Source organism: Anarhichas minor, unplaced genomic scaffold (assembly GCF_050575085.1).
Source record: "Anarhichas minor isolate MPS153535 unplaced genomic scaffold, ASM5057508v1 ptg000123l, whole genome shotgun sequence".
Lineage (NCBI taxonomy): Eukaryota > Metazoa > Chordata > Actinopteri > Perciformes > Anarhichadidae > Anarhichas > Anarhichas minor.
In genome coordinates this window covers 275,330-292,500 of record NW_027466569.1, presented here as the reverse complement: position 1 = coordinate 292,500, position 17,171 = coordinate 275,330, and the positions used below count along the sequence as shown (strand labels likewise).

General features: G+C 45.2%; 2 protein-coding genes across 6 annotated transcripts in view; one reads left to right on the top strand and one right to left on the bottom strand.

Annotated features, from left to right (window-relative positions):
* wdr59 (WD repeat domain 59) overlaps nucleotides 1-6,394 on the bottom strand; it is a 16,074-nt gene extending 9,680 nt beyond the window's left edge. For 2 of the 5 annotated variants that reach the window (XM_076083172.1, XM_076083173.1), the window contains exons 1-18: nucleotides 6,288-6,394; nucleotides 5,792-5,841; nucleotides 4,920-5,055; nucleotides 4,757-4,842; nucleotides 4,562-4,642; nucleotides 4,316-4,353; nucleotides 4,051-4,139; nucleotides 3,249-3,365; nucleotides 3,028-3,105; nucleotides 2,659-2,815; nucleotides 2,309-2,388; nucleotides 2,097-2,226; nucleotides 1,889-1,992; nucleotides 1,512-1,676; nucleotides 1,334-1,429; nucleotides 1,146-1,250; nucleotides 928-1,049; nucleotides 579-732 (exon numbers count right to left, since the gene is read on the bottom strand). In XM_076083172.1, the coding sequence (XP_075939287.1) occupies nucleotides 579-732; nucleotides 928-1,049; nucleotides 1,146-1,250; nucleotides 1,334-1,429; nucleotides 1,512-1,676; nucleotides 1,889-1,992; nucleotides 2,097-2,226; nucleotides 2,309-2,388; nucleotides 2,659-2,815; nucleotides 3,028-3,105; nucleotides 3,249-3,365; nucleotides 4,051-4,139; nucleotides 4,316-4,353; nucleotides 4,562-4,642; nucleotides 4,757-4,842; nucleotides 4,920-5,055; nucleotides 5,792-5,841; nucleotides 6,288-6,341 (1,842 nt within the window). In that variant the 5' untranslated portion in view covers nucleotides 6,342-6,394. The other 3 variants (XM_076083177.1, XM_076083175.1, XM_076083174.1) reach the window with 3 other exon arrangements.
* A 247-nt stretch (nucleotides 6,395-6,641) lies between these two features.
* nob1 (NIN1 (RPN12) binding protein 1 homolog) lies at nucleotides 6,642-17,041 on the top strand. Its single transcript, XM_076083184.1, has 10 exons — nucleotides 6,642-6,749; nucleotides 8,929-9,061; nucleotides 10,159-10,292; nucleotides 10,923-10,994; nucleotides 11,107-11,226; nucleotides 11,608-11,751; nucleotides 13,521-13,763; nucleotides 15,907-16,004; nucleotides 16,162-16,306; nucleotides 16,610-17,041. The coding sequence occupies exons 1-10, from the start codon at nucleotides 6,681-6,683 to the stop codon at nucleotides 16,877-16,879; spliced, it is 1,428 nt and encodes a 475-aa protein (XP_075939299.1). The 5' UTR covers nucleotides 6,642-6,680; the 3' UTR covers nucleotides 16,880-17,041.
* Nucleotides 17,042-17,171: the final 130 nt, after the last annotated feature.

Genomic DNA, 17,171 nt, shown 5'->3' with positions numbered 1-17,171 from the left:
GAAAGGTAAGCGTTGGTTTCATGAGTGAAGACTTCGTTCCACTGGAATTATTTAGTAGACAAACTAAATGAACGGATCAGATCCAGAACACATGAGGTCACTTCGTTAGAATCATGAAGAGGACAGACAGAGATCAGTACCGGCCAATCACAGAGGGTTTGGACCGACCAGCGGCGGGAGGCAGAGATTGGGGGCTTCTGATTGGAGAATAGGAAGGAGGAGAGGCCCACAGCTCATTTAAAAACACCACAATATGTATTTTGATATCATCATGTTTGATCCTGTAAGGAGACGATCGCGCATGTGCGTGTGTGTGAGACAGGAGGTGACGGGAGTGAAGGGGGGGGGGGGGGGGAGCGGCAGCAGGAAGAGACGCCACACAAACAGCTGTTCACCGCTCGCTGTCGGTTCTTGTGTTAAAAATTTCCGCTTAATAATAAAAAAAGAAAACTGCGTTAACGCGCGATAACATAATTGTCGGCGTTAATTAATGAATGCGTTAACGCGTTAACTTGCCCAGCACTAATATGTATATATATACAAATATATATACACACACGTGTGTGAGTCTGTCTCACCCGTTCTTTATAGTAGAAGGACGAGATGGACACGGTGTCTTTGTCCGAGCGAGTCGGGCTGCCGCTGTACAAACGCAGCGTGCTCTGAGACTCTGAACGCATCTTCATGGGAGTCAACACTCCGCTGTGATAGGCCGACAGAGCGGACAGGGACCTACACACACAAACACACACACACACACAGTTAGCGTAGATTCTAAACAAACTAGAAACACGTTTTGTTGTCGTCGTACAAACTAGTTCTGATGGAGAATAGACTTTGACTACTTCCTGTAAGCTTCACAATAAAAGCTCATCGATGTTGATTGAAGACACCTGTGTGTGTGTGTGTGTATGTGTGTGTGTTTACCTGGGAGTGGGCTCAGTGGGCGGGGCCGAGCGGTGCATGGTGATTGGTCGGGTGAAGTAAACCAGACAGCCGGCGCCACAGAAACGAGCGCCGGAGGTCCGAGGGAACGGGATGTTAGCGTCCTAGAAACAAGAAAGATCATAAAATCGTTAGTCATGACACAAACGTCCGTCTCATGTCTCATGTCTCCTGTAGGTGTCTCGTGTCTCATGTCCTACCTGGTAAGACCCGTACGTGTTGGTGACCCGAGGGAACGCCTGCAGAGCCGGAGTGACGGGGTTGGACAGGACGAAGGGACCGGAGACCGGACCGTCCTCCTGCGTCTGACAGACAGAAAGACATTATGAAGACAGAACCTTTGAAGACGTCCTCCGTGTCCTGAGCTTCATGTCCAGCGTGTCCTCACCACGTCTGACTCTAGACAGGACACCAGCTGTCGGACACACGGCTCCAGACAGTTCTGGTTCCTCTTCACCTTCTGAAGAGACGTGTCGGTCAGGATCTGAACACAGAAACACAACAAAGTGTTTAAATAAAGAACCAGTTAGAACCAGTGAAAACGGTGCATTCAGGAGCGTCCGTACCTTCTGGATCTTGGTCTTGGTGGCGGACGGGATGGTCGTGGGGGAGACGAACTGGAAGGTGGGCGCGGCGTTGTTGGGATACTGAGCGGGGAACTTGACCACCAGGTGAACCTGATGGCTGCCGAAGTGAGCCGACACCACGCAGCTCCGGTTCAACGCGTCCATCTGAACAGAACCATGACATCATCTTATGGGTTCTCATTCACAGTGACTGATTAACTCACGGACTAACATGAATGTGAAGCCAGCTGGCACTAAAATAAAATAAAACAACTAAATCTGTAAAACATCAAAGAGGGATTCAGGTGCTTTTATTTTGAAAAGGCAGATATTAGATTTAAATGATTGACAGTTGATTAAAAACGTCTCTGTCTCACCTCCACGTCCACGTTTCTGATCTGAAGGTTCACCAAAGAAAACTCCTGCTGCAACGTCTGAGGGACACCTGAACCCACCACAGAGGCCAGAGACCCGTCCTGATCTGAGGGACAGAGGACAGAGGACAGGATTGTTATTATCATCATCATCATCACTGAGATGTGAGTCTGATTCATTCGTATAATGAACTCTTTCATTCTTTCTCACCCTGCAGGTTCTCGGCAGCAAGGCCGACACTGAACTGACCGTCAGGCTCCTGAGACACCAGAGACTTCTCTGTCTCCACGGTGAGAGACATCCCGTCCCCCAGCTCGTCCACCACGTCACTGACGCACAGCTACACAACAACAACAACAACATGCAGACATTAGGACACGTGACAAACAGGAGGACACGCGTCTCTGAAGCTGCTCACTGACCTTCTGTAGCTGAGGATCCACCCTCCAGATCCTCAGAGTCTGATCTCTGGACCACGTGACCAGCTGGTAGTCCTTGGAGCCTGTCAACAAACAAACAAACAACACAACAACAGCCAAACAACACGTCAGGAAGATAACAAACAAACAACACAACGTCAGCTGATCAGTGAAACATGGCGCTCACATTGTTCGACAGGAAGCAGCGTGGAAACATTTCTTAATGTTACACTTTGTGCAGAATGTGAAGACTTCTGACGGTGAAATAAAAAGACCTTTAGCCTAGCTTAGCACAAAGACTGGAAGCCAAGGGAAACTGTTAGCCTAGCTCCACCTGTGTCATTGAGGGTCACCTTCTTTCTGCGGCCTCCACTGGAACTCCAGCACCACGTCGTCGTGTCCCACGAAGGCGTGAACCGGACTGTTGAGGTCCAGCGTGCTCCACAGCAGCAGACTGTTCTCCCTCCGCAGCTGAGGAACCATCACTGTGACCAGACCGTTGGAGAACGGCTGTCAACACACAACACAGAACACACTCTGAACACACGACATACATAAATACATCGATGTCTGCTGGTCCATAAATAGGAGAACTCAGACTGGTGCCGTCTGTATGAAGCTTTATAACTGATCTTCATCTGAGGACACCTGGACGATGACTCTGTGCGTCTTTACTAGTGAACTGGTGTTTAAGGATGATTGATGTTGCGTTTGAGACTCACCGTGTATCGGGCCTTCCACACTGGAACCTGACAGGACAGGATGTTCAGGTACTTCCTGGGCTGTCGGAAATCCCAAAACTAAACACAAAGCAGGAGAGAGAGATTCAGAGATTCAGAGATTCAGAGATTCAGAGACCAGAAGTCTTCTGGTGTCCAGCTGATGAAGATCAACGTTTCTGCTCTTTGCTCTCTGATGTGAACAGTGCATTTGTTTTCCTCACCCTCACAGAGTTGTCCTGGCTGGACGTGGCGAGGATGAACTCGTTGTCGGGATGCCAGTCGAGGCCGTGTATCTTAGACAGGTGAGCCGCCAGGTACTCGGCCGCCGTGTTGGGTTTCTGTTAGAGAGGAGGACACAAACAGTGACAGCACGGATCCTTCAGATCCTTTAGATCCTCCAGATCCTCTAGATCCTTTAAATCCTCCAGATCAGAGGTCTGCGGAAATTTTTTTTTTTTCCCAAACATGAATATGTCCATTATTTTAATAGTTCAGTATTGTATGAAAGATAACAGGTATGTTTATGCATAGCAGTGGCACTAATAGGCCATCACTCATTTTTGTTTCCACATTTATGTTTAAAATGAAAACATCAGTTTGAATATCTTGTATGATGATTATCATGCAATTAACAGACAATGTTGATATTGGCATTGGTATCAGCTGACAAGGTGTGTTTATAAATGGCAGTGGCACGGCCTCCCTACTCACTGTACCTTGCACATGTTTAACATAAAAACATGAAGATATGAAGCTGTGTATTATTTGAATAGTTTAGTATTGAATGCACAATAAAGAGGTATGTTTATACATGGCACGAGGCCCAGTTTAATATAAAACACAACTTTATACAATATATATAGTCGGGGGTCCCTGCTCCATCTCTCTATCAGTTTGGGGGTCCTTGGCCTGAGAAACGTTGAAGACCCCTACTTTAGATCCTTTAGATCTTCTACATCCTCCAGATCCTCCAGATTCTTCAGATCCTTCAGCAGCTCATGCTGAGATCAGATTAAAACTCACTCTTTTGTCCCAGATCCGAACGTCTCCATCGTGACTGGACGCCAGCAGATTCTGGTTCTTCCGGTTCCACTTCACCTGAGACGCTCCGGCTGGAAGAGAAGAAGATCAACAGGTTAGAACGTCTTTAATGAACAGAATAGAAACACTTTATTGAAAACAGGAAGCATTCAAACACAACAGGAGACGTTCTAATACGCTGAGTCACTGTCCCTATTGATTTAGATCCAGATCAGTTTATAAATGAGTGAAGATGAAGAAGACTCACCAACAGCAGAAAGAGCCACGCTGGGTTTCCGAGTGTCTCTGTGGAGTCAACAAAGACGTCATTACTGCAGGACGACATCCTAATGTGTTTACATCAGCTTTATGCTAATGCTGCACGACATGCTAATGTCACAATATGCTAATGTCACGACATGCTAATGTTGCACGATATGCTAATGAGGCATATATATACATGTATACATACACACATGTATATAAATATAAATATGTCATTGATTCCTCTCACCTGGTGTCCCAGATGTAGATGTATGTGTCCACTGAGCTGGTGACCAAGAACTCTGGTTCAAACCAGGACCAGTCCAGATCACTGAGGACATGAACACGCCACAGTCATTGAACACATCACAGAGGATCATTGAACAGAGAGTCCTTGAAGACATCACCATGTCCAGAGGTGTGTTTGATTTAACCCTGTAGTTACCTGATGACCCGGGTATGTCCCTGTAGAGACGTGTGAACTTCTCCACATCCGTTCCTCCAGGAGTAAAGATCCACCCTCTGGTTACTCTGAAGACAAACACACACAGATTTTATTGTGTGTACTTTAGGAGCCTGTTTTCTTTGTCGTTAACAGCAGAACTCACCGAGGCAGCGAAGACGTGGGACTCTGATCTGTGAGGGTTCCACTGGACCGTCCCCACGTCCCATTTACTCTGACGCCCGATCTTACGCGGCGGTTCAGACGGAGCCTCCAGGTTCACCATGTACAGGAACCGGCGCCTGAGTTTGGAAACATGGAGTGTTACAGGGTGACAGTGAAGGCATCTCCATAAAGCTACAATGTTTACAGGGTGACAGTGAAGGCGTCTTCGTAAAGCTACAATGTTTACAGGGTGACAGTGAAGGCGTCTCCATAAAGCTACAATGTTTACAGGGTGACAGTGAAGGCGTCTTCGTAAAGCTACAATGTTTACAGGGTGACAGTGAAGGCATCTCCATAAAGCTACAATGTTTACAGGGTGACAGTGAAGGCGTCTTCGTAAAGCTACAATGTTTACAGGGTGACAGTGAAGGCGTCTCCATAAAGCTACAATGTTTACAGGGTGACAGTGAAGGCGTCTTCGTAAAGCTACAATGTTTACAGGGTGACAGTGAAGGCATCTCCATAAAGCTACAATGTCTACAGGGTGACAGTGAAGGCGTCTCCGTAAAGCTACAATGTCTACAGGGTGACAGTGAAGGCGTCTTCGTAAAGCTACAATGTTTACAGGGTGACAGTGAAGGCGTCTCCGTAAAGCTACAATGTCTACAGGGTGACAGTGAAGGCGTCTTCGTAAAGCTACAATGTTTACAGGGTGACAGTGAAGGCGTCTTCATAAAGCTACAATGTTTACAGGGTGACAGTGAAGGCGTCTCCATAAAGTTACAATGTCTACAGGGTGACAGTGAAGGCATCACTGTCTAAACTAAAGGACACTATAAACTCTTGTGGTGCGTTCAGATGAACTCAATTTACCCGGACAGAACGGCGTGTGAACCCAGACAGTCCACTGACATGGCGGTGGCCTGAAACCACAGAAGAAGAAGAAGAAGAAGAAGAAGAAGAAGAAGAAGAAGAAGAAGAGATTAAAGAAAACATAAATAAAGGTGCAGAAGAAGAAGGTTGGTCTGAAAGATGCCAATAACTTTATTTATTTCCTTGTCAGCTGACTCTTTAATTATTGTGTAAAAGTACTCGTGTTACAGTAGAAGTACTAATACCACACTGTAAAATACTACTTTGTAAAAAAAATGAATGAATATTTGTTGATGATCGGACTGATGTTGCTTAAAAACATTAATATATAACACAAAACTACTTTAAACAAATTTACTTATTTAATGAACTAGATCTAATTATTGATTATTTACTGTCTAACAACTTTCCTGATTATTTAATTGCACAACTCTAAATATTAATAAATAAATATATTAAAGTGAGTAAGGAGTCCGGAGCTTTCGCTCATCGTTACCTGGGCATCTCTAAACTCCACCACCACATTCTCGCTGCTCCAGCGGGCCGCCATCTTGCTTCTTCTTCCACTGTCAACAACACGTCACGTGATCCTAATGACACGTGACGACTTCTTCACGAGCCCTGTGGAAATAAACGGTAAAATACTTAACAACAAAAAATATTAACAACGAAATTAAAGAAAAAAACTATTTTAGTAAAAGAAATATTTAATTTAATAAACATTTCTAATTGAAGATGGATAAAAACAAAAAACAATGTGCTTTCAAAGTAAGGTGTTTCTCTTTACATGCGTGGTGAGGAGTTCGTGAACGCACCGTGCTCTCTTTGCACGAGACTCTTTTCCTTTCTTCTGATTGGTCGCTCCAGTTTCCGGTAAAATATATCCAAAATGGCGTCTACCCTGGTGGCGCATGTCGTCGCGGACGCTGGCGCGTTTTTAAAGAAAGCTCCGCTGCAGGTGAGTTTTTAATAAATACGTTAGTCAATAAAGTGACCTCAGTCAGCGTGACGTCGGTCCGTCCGGTGTCCGGTAACGAGACCGGAGAGAAGGCCCTCAAGCTCCGGACTGATGAACACCAGACTGACATTAAATACTCATAAATAAATCTACATTTAATATTCACCTTTATTTAAAACAACAAGTTACTCTCGTTACCTCAGTATTACACGTCACTTCCGCTGAGCAGGAGCGAGGAGATGATGCACAGAGAACATGGGTGTTGCCATGGTGATCAGCTCTTCGGTCACTCTGTGGAGAAGCTGTATCACTTCTGTCACCATAACAGTCTGGTCACCGTGACAGTCTGTGGTCACCATATCGGTCTATGGTCACATGACGGTGTGTGGTCACCATAACAGTCTATGGTCACCGTAACGGTCTGTGGTCACCGTGACGGTCTGTGGTCACCATAACAGTCTATGGTCACCGTAACGGTCTGTGGTCACCGTGACGGTCTGTGGTCACCATAACAGTCTATGGTCACCGTAACGGTCTATGGTCACCATAACAGTCTATGGTCACCGTAACGGTCTGTGGTCACCGTAACGGTTTATGGTCACCATAACAGTCTATGGTCACCGTAACGGTCTATGGTCACCATAACAGTCTATGGTCACCGTAACGGTCTGTGGTCACCGTGACGGTCTGTGGTCACCATAACAGTCTATGGTCACCGTAACGGTCTATGGTCACCATAACAGTCTATGGTCACCGTAACGGTCTGTGGTCACCGTGACGGTCTGTGGTCACCATAACAGTCTATGGTCACCGTAACGGTCTGTGGTCACCGTGACGGTCTGTGGTCACCATAACAGTCTATGGTCACCGTAACGGTCTATGGTCACCATAACAGTCTATGGTCACCGTAACGGTCTGTGGTCACCGTAACGGTCTATGGTCACCATAACAGTCTGTGGTCACCGTAACGGTCTGTGGTCACCGTGACGGTCTGTGGTCACCACAACAGTCTATGACAGGAGTCTATGGCAGGGGTTAGCAGCAGGCTAACGGAGCAGCTAACAACATTGAATATCTACTAAACATCAGCTGGATAATAAATGGACTCATATAAAAGACCTTCTGTTCTGTTTATACCAGGGGTCTTCAACACTTCTCAGGCCAAGGACCCTCAAACTGATAGAGAGATGGAGCAGGGACCCCCGACTATATATATTGTATAAAGTTGTGTTTTATATTAAACTGGGCCTAGTACCATGTATAAACATACCTCTTTATTGTGAATTCAATACTAAACTATTCAAATAATACACAGCTTCATATCTTCATGTTTTTATGTTAAACATGTGCAAGGTACAGTGAGTAGGGAGGCCGTGCCACTGCCATTTATAAACATGCCTTGTCAGCTGATACCAATGCCAATATCAACATTGTCTGTCAATTGCATGATAATCATCATCCAAGATATTCAAACTGATGTTTTCATTTTAAACATAAATGTGGAAACAAAAATGAGTGATGCCCTATTAGTGCCACTGCTATGCATAAACATACCTGTTATCTTTCATACAATACTGAACTATTAAAATAATGGACACATTCATGTTTTTTTTTAAACATATATGTAGGGGGACAGGTCCAGGCTAGTCTCACGCTGTGAGTGAACCGGTGCCCAGCTTGAGAGAGCTCCTGTGTGTCGATGTGTGCATTTCTGACTGAAAGATAACATCTTCTGCCTCCATTTATCCATTTGCTACAATATGTTGGATTCATGTTAATGTTTATTTAAAGACATTTAAATTTGTGGAATAAAAAAAATTGTCTAATCAACCAAACATTTCACGACCCCCCCTGCAGTATCTCCGCGGACCACCTAGGGGTCGCGGACCCCCTGTTGAAGACTTCTGGTCTATGGTCACATGACAGTCTGTGGTCACGTGACGGTCTGTGGTCGCCGTAACGGTCTGTGGTCGCCGCGACGGTCTGTGGTCACGCGACGGTCTGTGGTCACCGTGACGGTCTATGGTCACGTGACACCTGTAGGCCAAGGTCATCTATAGGCCATGGTCACCTGGAGGTCCTTCTGTTAGGAGGTTCATTCATGTTAAGACGGAGTAAATCTGTTTTATTATATTATTTATTGAATAGTCACAGTTCGGTCTGTTGGTTTGTGTTGCAGGATATCGGAAGCAACATCTACACACTGAGAGATGTGGTCAACGAGATCAGAGACAAACCCACCAGGAAGAGTCTGGCCGTCCTACCGTACCAGCTGGTCTTTAAAGAGCCTCATCCTGAACACGTTAGATTGGGTAAACTAAACCTGAACACGTTAGACTGGATAAACTAAACCTGAACACGTCAGACTAGATAAACTAAACTAAACCTGAACACGTCAGACTGGATAAACTAAACTAAATCTGAACACGTCAGACTGGGTAAACTAAACTAAACCTGAACACGTCAGACTGGATAAACTAAACTAAACCTGAACACGTCAGACTGGATGAACTAAACCTGAACACGTCAGACTGGATAAACTAAACCTGAACACGTCAGACTGGATAAACTAAACCTGAACACGTCAGACTGGATAAACTAAACCTGAACACGTCAGACTGGATAAACTAAACCTGAACACGTCAGACTGGGTAAACTAAACCTGAACACGTCAGACTGGATAAACTAAACCTGAACACGTCAGACTGGATAAACGAAACCTGAACACGTCAGACTGGATAAACTAAACCTGAACACGTCAGACTGGATAAACTAAACCTGAACACGTCGGACTGGATAAACTAAACCTGAACACGTCGGACTGGATAAACTAAACCTGAACACGTCGGACTGGATAAACTAAACCTGAACACGTCGGACTGGATAAACTAAACCTGAACACGTCGGACTGGATAAACTAAACCTGAACACGTCGGACTGGGTAAACTAAACCTGAACATGTCGGACTGGGTAAGCTAAACCTGAACACGTCGGACTGGATAAACTAAACCTGAACACGTCGGACTGGGTAAACTAAACCTGAACACGTTAGACTGGATAAACTAAACTAAACCTGAACACGTCAGACTGGATAAACTAAACCTGAACACGTCAGACTGGATAAACTAAACCTGAACACGTCAGACTGGATAAACTAAACCTGAACACGTCAGACTGGATAAACTAAACCTGAACACGTCAGACTGGATAAACTAAACCTGAACACGTTAGACTGGATAAACTAAACCTGAACACGTTAGACTGGATAAACTAAACCTGAACACGTTAGACTGGATAAACTAAACCTGAACACGTTAGACTGGATAAACTAAACCTGAACACGTCAGACTAGATAAACTAAACTAAACCTGAGGTCTGGTGTCTCTTTTCTTCCTGTTTCTTGTCTCAGTGACCGAGTTCTCTAAGAAGACCGGAGACTACCTAAGTCTTTCCGCCACAGACATCAAAGTTCTGGCTCTGACCTACCAGCTGGAGCTGGAACACGTCGGCTCTGAACACCTGAAGAAGGAGCCGGAGGTCAAGGTACCTGAGACATCACTCTATGTCTCATATATATATATATATGTCTCATATATATATATATATATATATATATATATATATATATATATATATATATATATATATATATATATATATATATATATATATATATATATATATATATATATATATATATATATATATATATATATATATATATATATATATACAGTTGTGTGAAAAAGTGTTTGCCCCCTTCCTGATTTCTTATTTTTTTGCATGTTTGTCACACTTAAATGTTTCAGATCATCAAACAAATTTAAATATTAGACAAAGATAACACAAGTAAACACAAAATGCAGTTTTTAAATGAAGGTTTTTATTATTAAGGGGGGAAAAAAATCCAAACCTACATGGCCCTGTGTGAAAAAGTGATTGCCCCCTAAACCTAATAACTGGTTGGGCCACCCTTAGCAGCAACAACTGCAATCAAGAGTTTGCGATAACTGGCAATGAGTCTTTTACAGCGCTGTAGAGGAATTTTGGCCCACTCATCTTTGCAGAATTGTTGTAATTCAGCCACATTGGAGGGTTTTCGAGCATTTATATATATATATATTTATATATATATATATATTATTATATATATATATTTATTTTCTGTCTCAGGTTGATATCCACAGCACACAGCGACACCCAGAGACTCCCGTTAACGTAGCAGGATTCCACTTCCCCTCCAAGGTAAAAGTCTTCCTTCTCATAGAAACATCTCATGGAGAGTAAAATCAAGATAAAGCCTCAAACATCAGTTGGAGACATTTTCCAGTTTATAATTTCCTCGCTGTTCCTTCAGAAACATGTGGACAGTTTGGACGTCCAACAGACGGAGACATCAAATGGTGACGAGTTCAACAGCTTCCAGTTCTGGAGAGAACCGCTACCGTCCATCGACAGAGACCTGCTGGGTCTACTGGTGAGTCTGACCATGAGGAAGTCTGTCTATGTCCTCATGTCTTCACGTCCTCATGTCTTCACGTCCTCATGTCCTTGTAGACTTCAGTCCATGTCCTCATGCCTTCATGTCCATCTGCTCATGTCCTTGTAGACTTCAGTCCATGTCCTCATGTCCACTCATAGAAACATGTCTGTCCATTTCTTCTTGTGTTGGAGGATTCAAACTAGAAACAACAAATTGTTTTGTGTGATCATTGATCATCAACAGTGTTTATAGTTAGTAACAGTTCAGGAGACATTTTTACTTCTCAGAGCAGGAAAAGCAGAATAAATAAACTGAACCCTCTCCAAAGTCTCCTCACTGTAAATGTAACGTCTGGTGTCGTCGCTGCTCCTCCAGGATCCTGTGGAGGTTTTAAACCCAAAGATCAAACAGAACCAGACGAGCACACAGACGTCTTCTGCTGACGATGACGAGTTCAACACTTTCCAGTTCTGGAGAGATCCGCTGGCGTCCATCGACGAGTGTCTGCTGGAAATACTGGTGAGTTTACCAGACCTGATGCTTCAGGATCTGAGCTCATTCAGAACAAAGGGAGCGTTTGGTGTCATGTGACTTCTCTACAGCACTAAATAGACCAATCACGGGCCGCCTACTACAGACCAATCAATAGACCAATCACGGGCCGCCTACTACAGACCAATCAATAGACCAATCACGGGCCGCCTACTACAGACCAATCAATAGACCAATCACGGGCCGCCTACTACAGACCAATCAATAGACCAATCACGGGCCGCTTACTACAGACCAATCAATAAACCAATCGCGGGCCACCTACTACAGACCAATCAATAAACCAATTGCGGGCCGCCTACTACAGACCAATCAAAGCAATCGCGGGCCGCCGACTACAGACCAATCAATAAACCAATCACGGGCCGCTTACTACAGACCAATCAATAAACCAATCACGGGCCGCCTACTACAGACCAATCACGGGCTGCCTACTACAGACCAATCAATGAACCAATCACGGGCAGCCTACTACAGACCAATCAATAAACCAATCACAGGCCGCCTACTACAGACCAATCAAACCAATCAAGGGCCGCTTACTACAGACCAATCAATAAACCAATCACGGGCCGCCTACTACAGACCAATCAATAAACCAATCACGGGCAGCCTACTACAGACCAATCAATAAACCAATTACGGGCCGCCTACTACAGACCAATCAATAAACCAATTACGGGCCGCCTACTACAGACCAATCAATGAACCAATACGTTTTATAGTCGGTGTTCTAATCGCGTGTTTGTGAACGTGCTAACGTGTGTTTCTTAACGTGTGTTTCTTAACGCGTGTGTTTATTAACACGCGTTTATTAACGTGCGTTTAATAACCCGTTTATTAACATGTTCATCGACTCGTGTCTATTGACCCGTTTTTATTAATGCTAGTCTATTCACATGTTTGTTAACATGTTTATTAACGCTTGTTTAGCTTGTTTATTCACATGTTTATTCACGTGTTTATTAACGCATGTTTATTCACGTGTTTATTAACGCATGTTTATTCACGTGTTTATTAACGCTTGTTTATTCACGTGTTTATTAACGCTTGTTTATTCACGTGTTTATTAACGCTTGTTTATTCACGTGTTTATTCACGTGTTTGTTCACGTGTTTGTTCACATGTTTGTTCACGTGTTTGTTCACGTATTTGTTCACATGTTTATTCACATGTTTGTTCACATGTTTATTCTCATGTTTATTCACGTTTATTAACTTGTTTATTAACGCTTGTTTATTAATTAACATGTTTATTCACATGTTTATTCACATGTTTATTCACGCGTTTGTTCACTTGTTTGTTCACATGTTTGTTCACATGTTTATTCACATGTTTGTTCACATGTTTATTCACATGTTTGTTCACATGTTTATTCACATGTTTATTCTCATGTTTATTCACGTTTATTAACTTGTTTATTAACGCTTGTTTATTAATTAACATGTTTATTCACATGTTCGTTCACATGTTTGTTCACATGTTTATTCACATATTTGTTCACTTGTTTATTAACGCTTGTTTATTAACATGTTTATTAACGCTTGTTTATTCACATGTTTATTAAGCTAAGAGTAAACAGACTTCAAACACTAAGAGGTAACGCTGTGGTGTGAAGGAATTATTCCACATCTCATATGTAACATATAAACATCGTACTGATTAATAATAAAATGATCTAATAATATAAACTTATTACTGATTCATAATATATTAATAAATGTTGATGTCTTTAGAAAGTGGACAACGTCTCCACATCAGAGATCAGGTTGGACATATCGCTGCAGACAGAGGACCAATCAGACGAAGACAAAGAGAACGAGCCTGAAGACCACGATGATGATGAAGATAATAATGATGATGATGGAGGAGGATGGATCACTCCTGGTAACATCAAACAGGTGAAGATGGACTCTGCTGATTGGACGGCTCCTGCTGATGTCCAAGTGGGATGTCTGACCACCGACTTCGCCATGCAGGTAACTGTAGGTCCAGGTCACCTGTAGGTCTTTCTATTAGAAGGTTCATTCATGGAGTAGATCTGCTTTATTATATAGAAACACGTTTTTTAATAAACATATTCATTAACACGTTTATTAACATATTTAATAAAGTGTTTATTGACACGTTTATTAACACGTTTATTAACGCGTGTTTATTATCATATTAAACATTCATCCATCCATCCATTTTCCTCCGCTTATCCGGGGTCGGGTCGCGGTGGCAACAGGCCAAGCAGGCTGACCCAGACTTCCCTCTCACCGGCAACATGTTCCAGCTCATTCTGGGGGATCCCGAGGCGTTCCCAGGCCAGCTGGGAGATGTAATCCCTCCAGCGTGTTCTGGGTCTTCCCCGGGGTCTCTTCCCAGTTGGACGTGCCTGGAAAACCTCCAGTGGGAGGCGTCCAGGAGGCATCCTAATTAGATGCCCGAACCACCTCAGCTGACTCCTTTCGACGCGAAGGAGTAGCGGCTCGACTCCAAGCACCCTCCTGATGACCGAGCTCCTTACCCTATCTCTAAGGCTGAGCCCGGCCACCCTACGGAGGAAGCTCATTTCGGCCGCTTGTAGCCGCGACCTTGTCCTTTCGGTCACGACCCAGAGTTCGTGACCATAGGTGAGGGTAGGAACGTAGACCGAGTGGTAAATTGAGAGCTTTGCCTTCCGGCTCAGCTCCCTCTTCACCAAGACGGTCTGGTGCAGCGCCTGCTTTACTGCTGCAGCCGCACCGATCCGTCTGTCGATCTCCCGCTCCATCTTACGCTCACTCGTGAACAAGACCCCGAGATACTTGAACTCCTTCGCTTGAGGTAGGCACTCCGTCCCCACCTGGAGGGAGCAATCCACCGGTTTCCGGCAGAGCACCATGGCCTCAGATTTGGAGGTGCTAACTCTCATCCCCGCCGCTTCACACTCGGCTGCAAACCGCCCCAGTGAATGCTGGAGGTCACGATCCGAGGAGGCTAACAGGACCACATCATCTGCAAACAGCAGAGAGGCGATCCCGAGACCCCCGAACCTGACGTTCTCCACCCCCCGGCTGCGCCTAGATATCCTGTCCATGAAAGTCACGAACAGGACCGGAGACAAAGGGCAGCCCTGGCGGAGGCCAACACCCACCGGGAACATGTCTGACTTATTGCCGAGAATGCGGACACAGCTCCTACTGCAGTCGTACAGAGACCGGATCGCCCGTTGTAATGGGTCCGGCACCCCATACTCCCGCAGCACCCCCCACAAGAACCCCCGAGGGACCCGGTCGAAAGCCTTCTCCAAGTCCACAAAGCACATGTAGACTGGTTGGGCAAACTCCCAGAACCCCTCCAGTAGTCTTGCGAGGGTAAAGAGCTGGTCCACTGTTCCACGGCCGGGACGGAATCCGCATTGCTCCTCTTGAATCTGAGGTTCGACAAACGGTCGGAGCCTCCTTTCCAGCACCCTGGCATAAGCCTTCCCCGGGAGGCTGAGTAGTGTGATACCCCGGTAATTCGAGCACACTCTCCGGTCCCCCTTTTTGAAAATGGGAACCACCACCCCAGTCTGCCAGTCAATGGGCACTGATCCCGACCCCCATGCGACATTGAAGAGGCGTGTCAGCCAGGACAGCCCAACTATGTCCAGCGCTTTCAGCATCTCAGGGCGGATCTCATCCACTCCTGGCGCCTTGCCACCGAGGAGCTTTTTGACTACCTCAGGGATATGGGTGAGCCTCCCCCTAGATCTTCAGGCGCTGCCTCCTCTGCAGAGGACATGTTGGTCGGGTTTAGGAGTTCCTCAAAGTGCTCTTTCCACCGCCCGACGATGTCCCCTGTCCGGGTCAGCAGTTCCCCCCCCCTGCTGAGAACAGCCTGGGGTAAGCCCTGCTTTCCCTTCCTGAGCCGTCAGATGGTTTGCCAGAACCTCCTTGAGGCCAACAGAAAGTCCTTCTCCATGGCCTCCCCGAACTCCTCCCATGCCCGAGTTTTAGCATTCGCGACCACCGCAGCTGCAGCCCTTCTGGCCTGCCGGTACCTGTCAGCTGCTTCGGGAGCAAAGAACAAAGAAAAGCATAAAATGCTTGAAATATGACTTCTATAATCGGTTATTGATTAATGCTTTAATCTGATCCTCTGTCGTTCCAGAACGTTCTCATTCAGATCGGTCTTCATGTTCTGTCTGTTAACGGGATGCTGATCAAACAGGCGAGGAACTACATCCTGAGATGTCACGCCTGCTTCAGGTGAGTCCAATTCACCTGAGACCAGAACCTAGTGTTGATAGAACCCTGAGGACCAGAGAGTCTCTGGACCAGAGACCAGAACCTAGTGTTGATAGAACCCTGAGGACCAGAGAGTCTCTGGACCAGGTCTTTAATGTGGATGTGGTCTAACTTTCAGGACCACCAGCATCATGAACAAAGTGTTCTGTCCTCACTGTGGAAACCCGACTCTGAAGAAACTCGCTGTGACGGTCGGAGAGGACGGAAATACCAAGATGCACTTCTCTAAGAACCCCAAAGTCCTGAACCCAAGAGGGCTGAGGGTGAGACACACGCACACACACACACACACACTCTCTCCTGTAGCACTAGATATTCATATAAAAACTAAATAAATGCAGTAAAAAGACATGTAGTGAAGTATAAAGTAGCAGTAGATGGGACAGTACATCAGACCTGTACTAGAGCACGGTGCTTGAGCGCGGTACTTGTTGCCATGTCTCATGTGTTCCATCACCCTTTGCCTTGGCCTCATGGAGGTAAACACCGTAACAAACCTCAGCTGGTAGAAGACCAGTAGACTGTAGTACTTGTACCTGATGTACCATGTGTCTCATGTGTTCCAGCACCCTCTACCTCGGCCTCATGGAGGTAAACACAGTAACAACCCTCAGCTGGTGGAGGACCAGAGCTTCCCCCAGCAGAGACTGTCCCGTAAAGCCCGTCAGAAGACCGATGTCCTGGACCCGGACTACGAGGCCGGAGGGTCCCCCTTCTGCCAGAACGACGTCTACAGCCGAGCCGCCAACCTGCAGATCAGAGACGGGCGCTGTGGTGGCGGCAAGAGGCGGAGCAACCCAAACTCCGCCCACAAGAAGTTTGTGAAGAAGAAGTGAGCGATTGATTTGGACTCCTGAAGACCAGGACCTGGAGGACCTGCAGGACCTCCAGGTCCAAACTGAAGAACGAAGAAAATACAGAACGGTCCTTTAAACAGAAACTTGTCACATTAATAAGGTTTATGTATCGAATCTACTATAATAAATATGATCTCATGACTTCTCTTTATTTTAATGTAAAGACACATTCATGACTTATTTATAATATTTAATCCCATAAAAGAACATTTGAAGAACAAACATGTGAAACAGGAAACTGTTTCTGATGCAGACATATTCATTATTCATA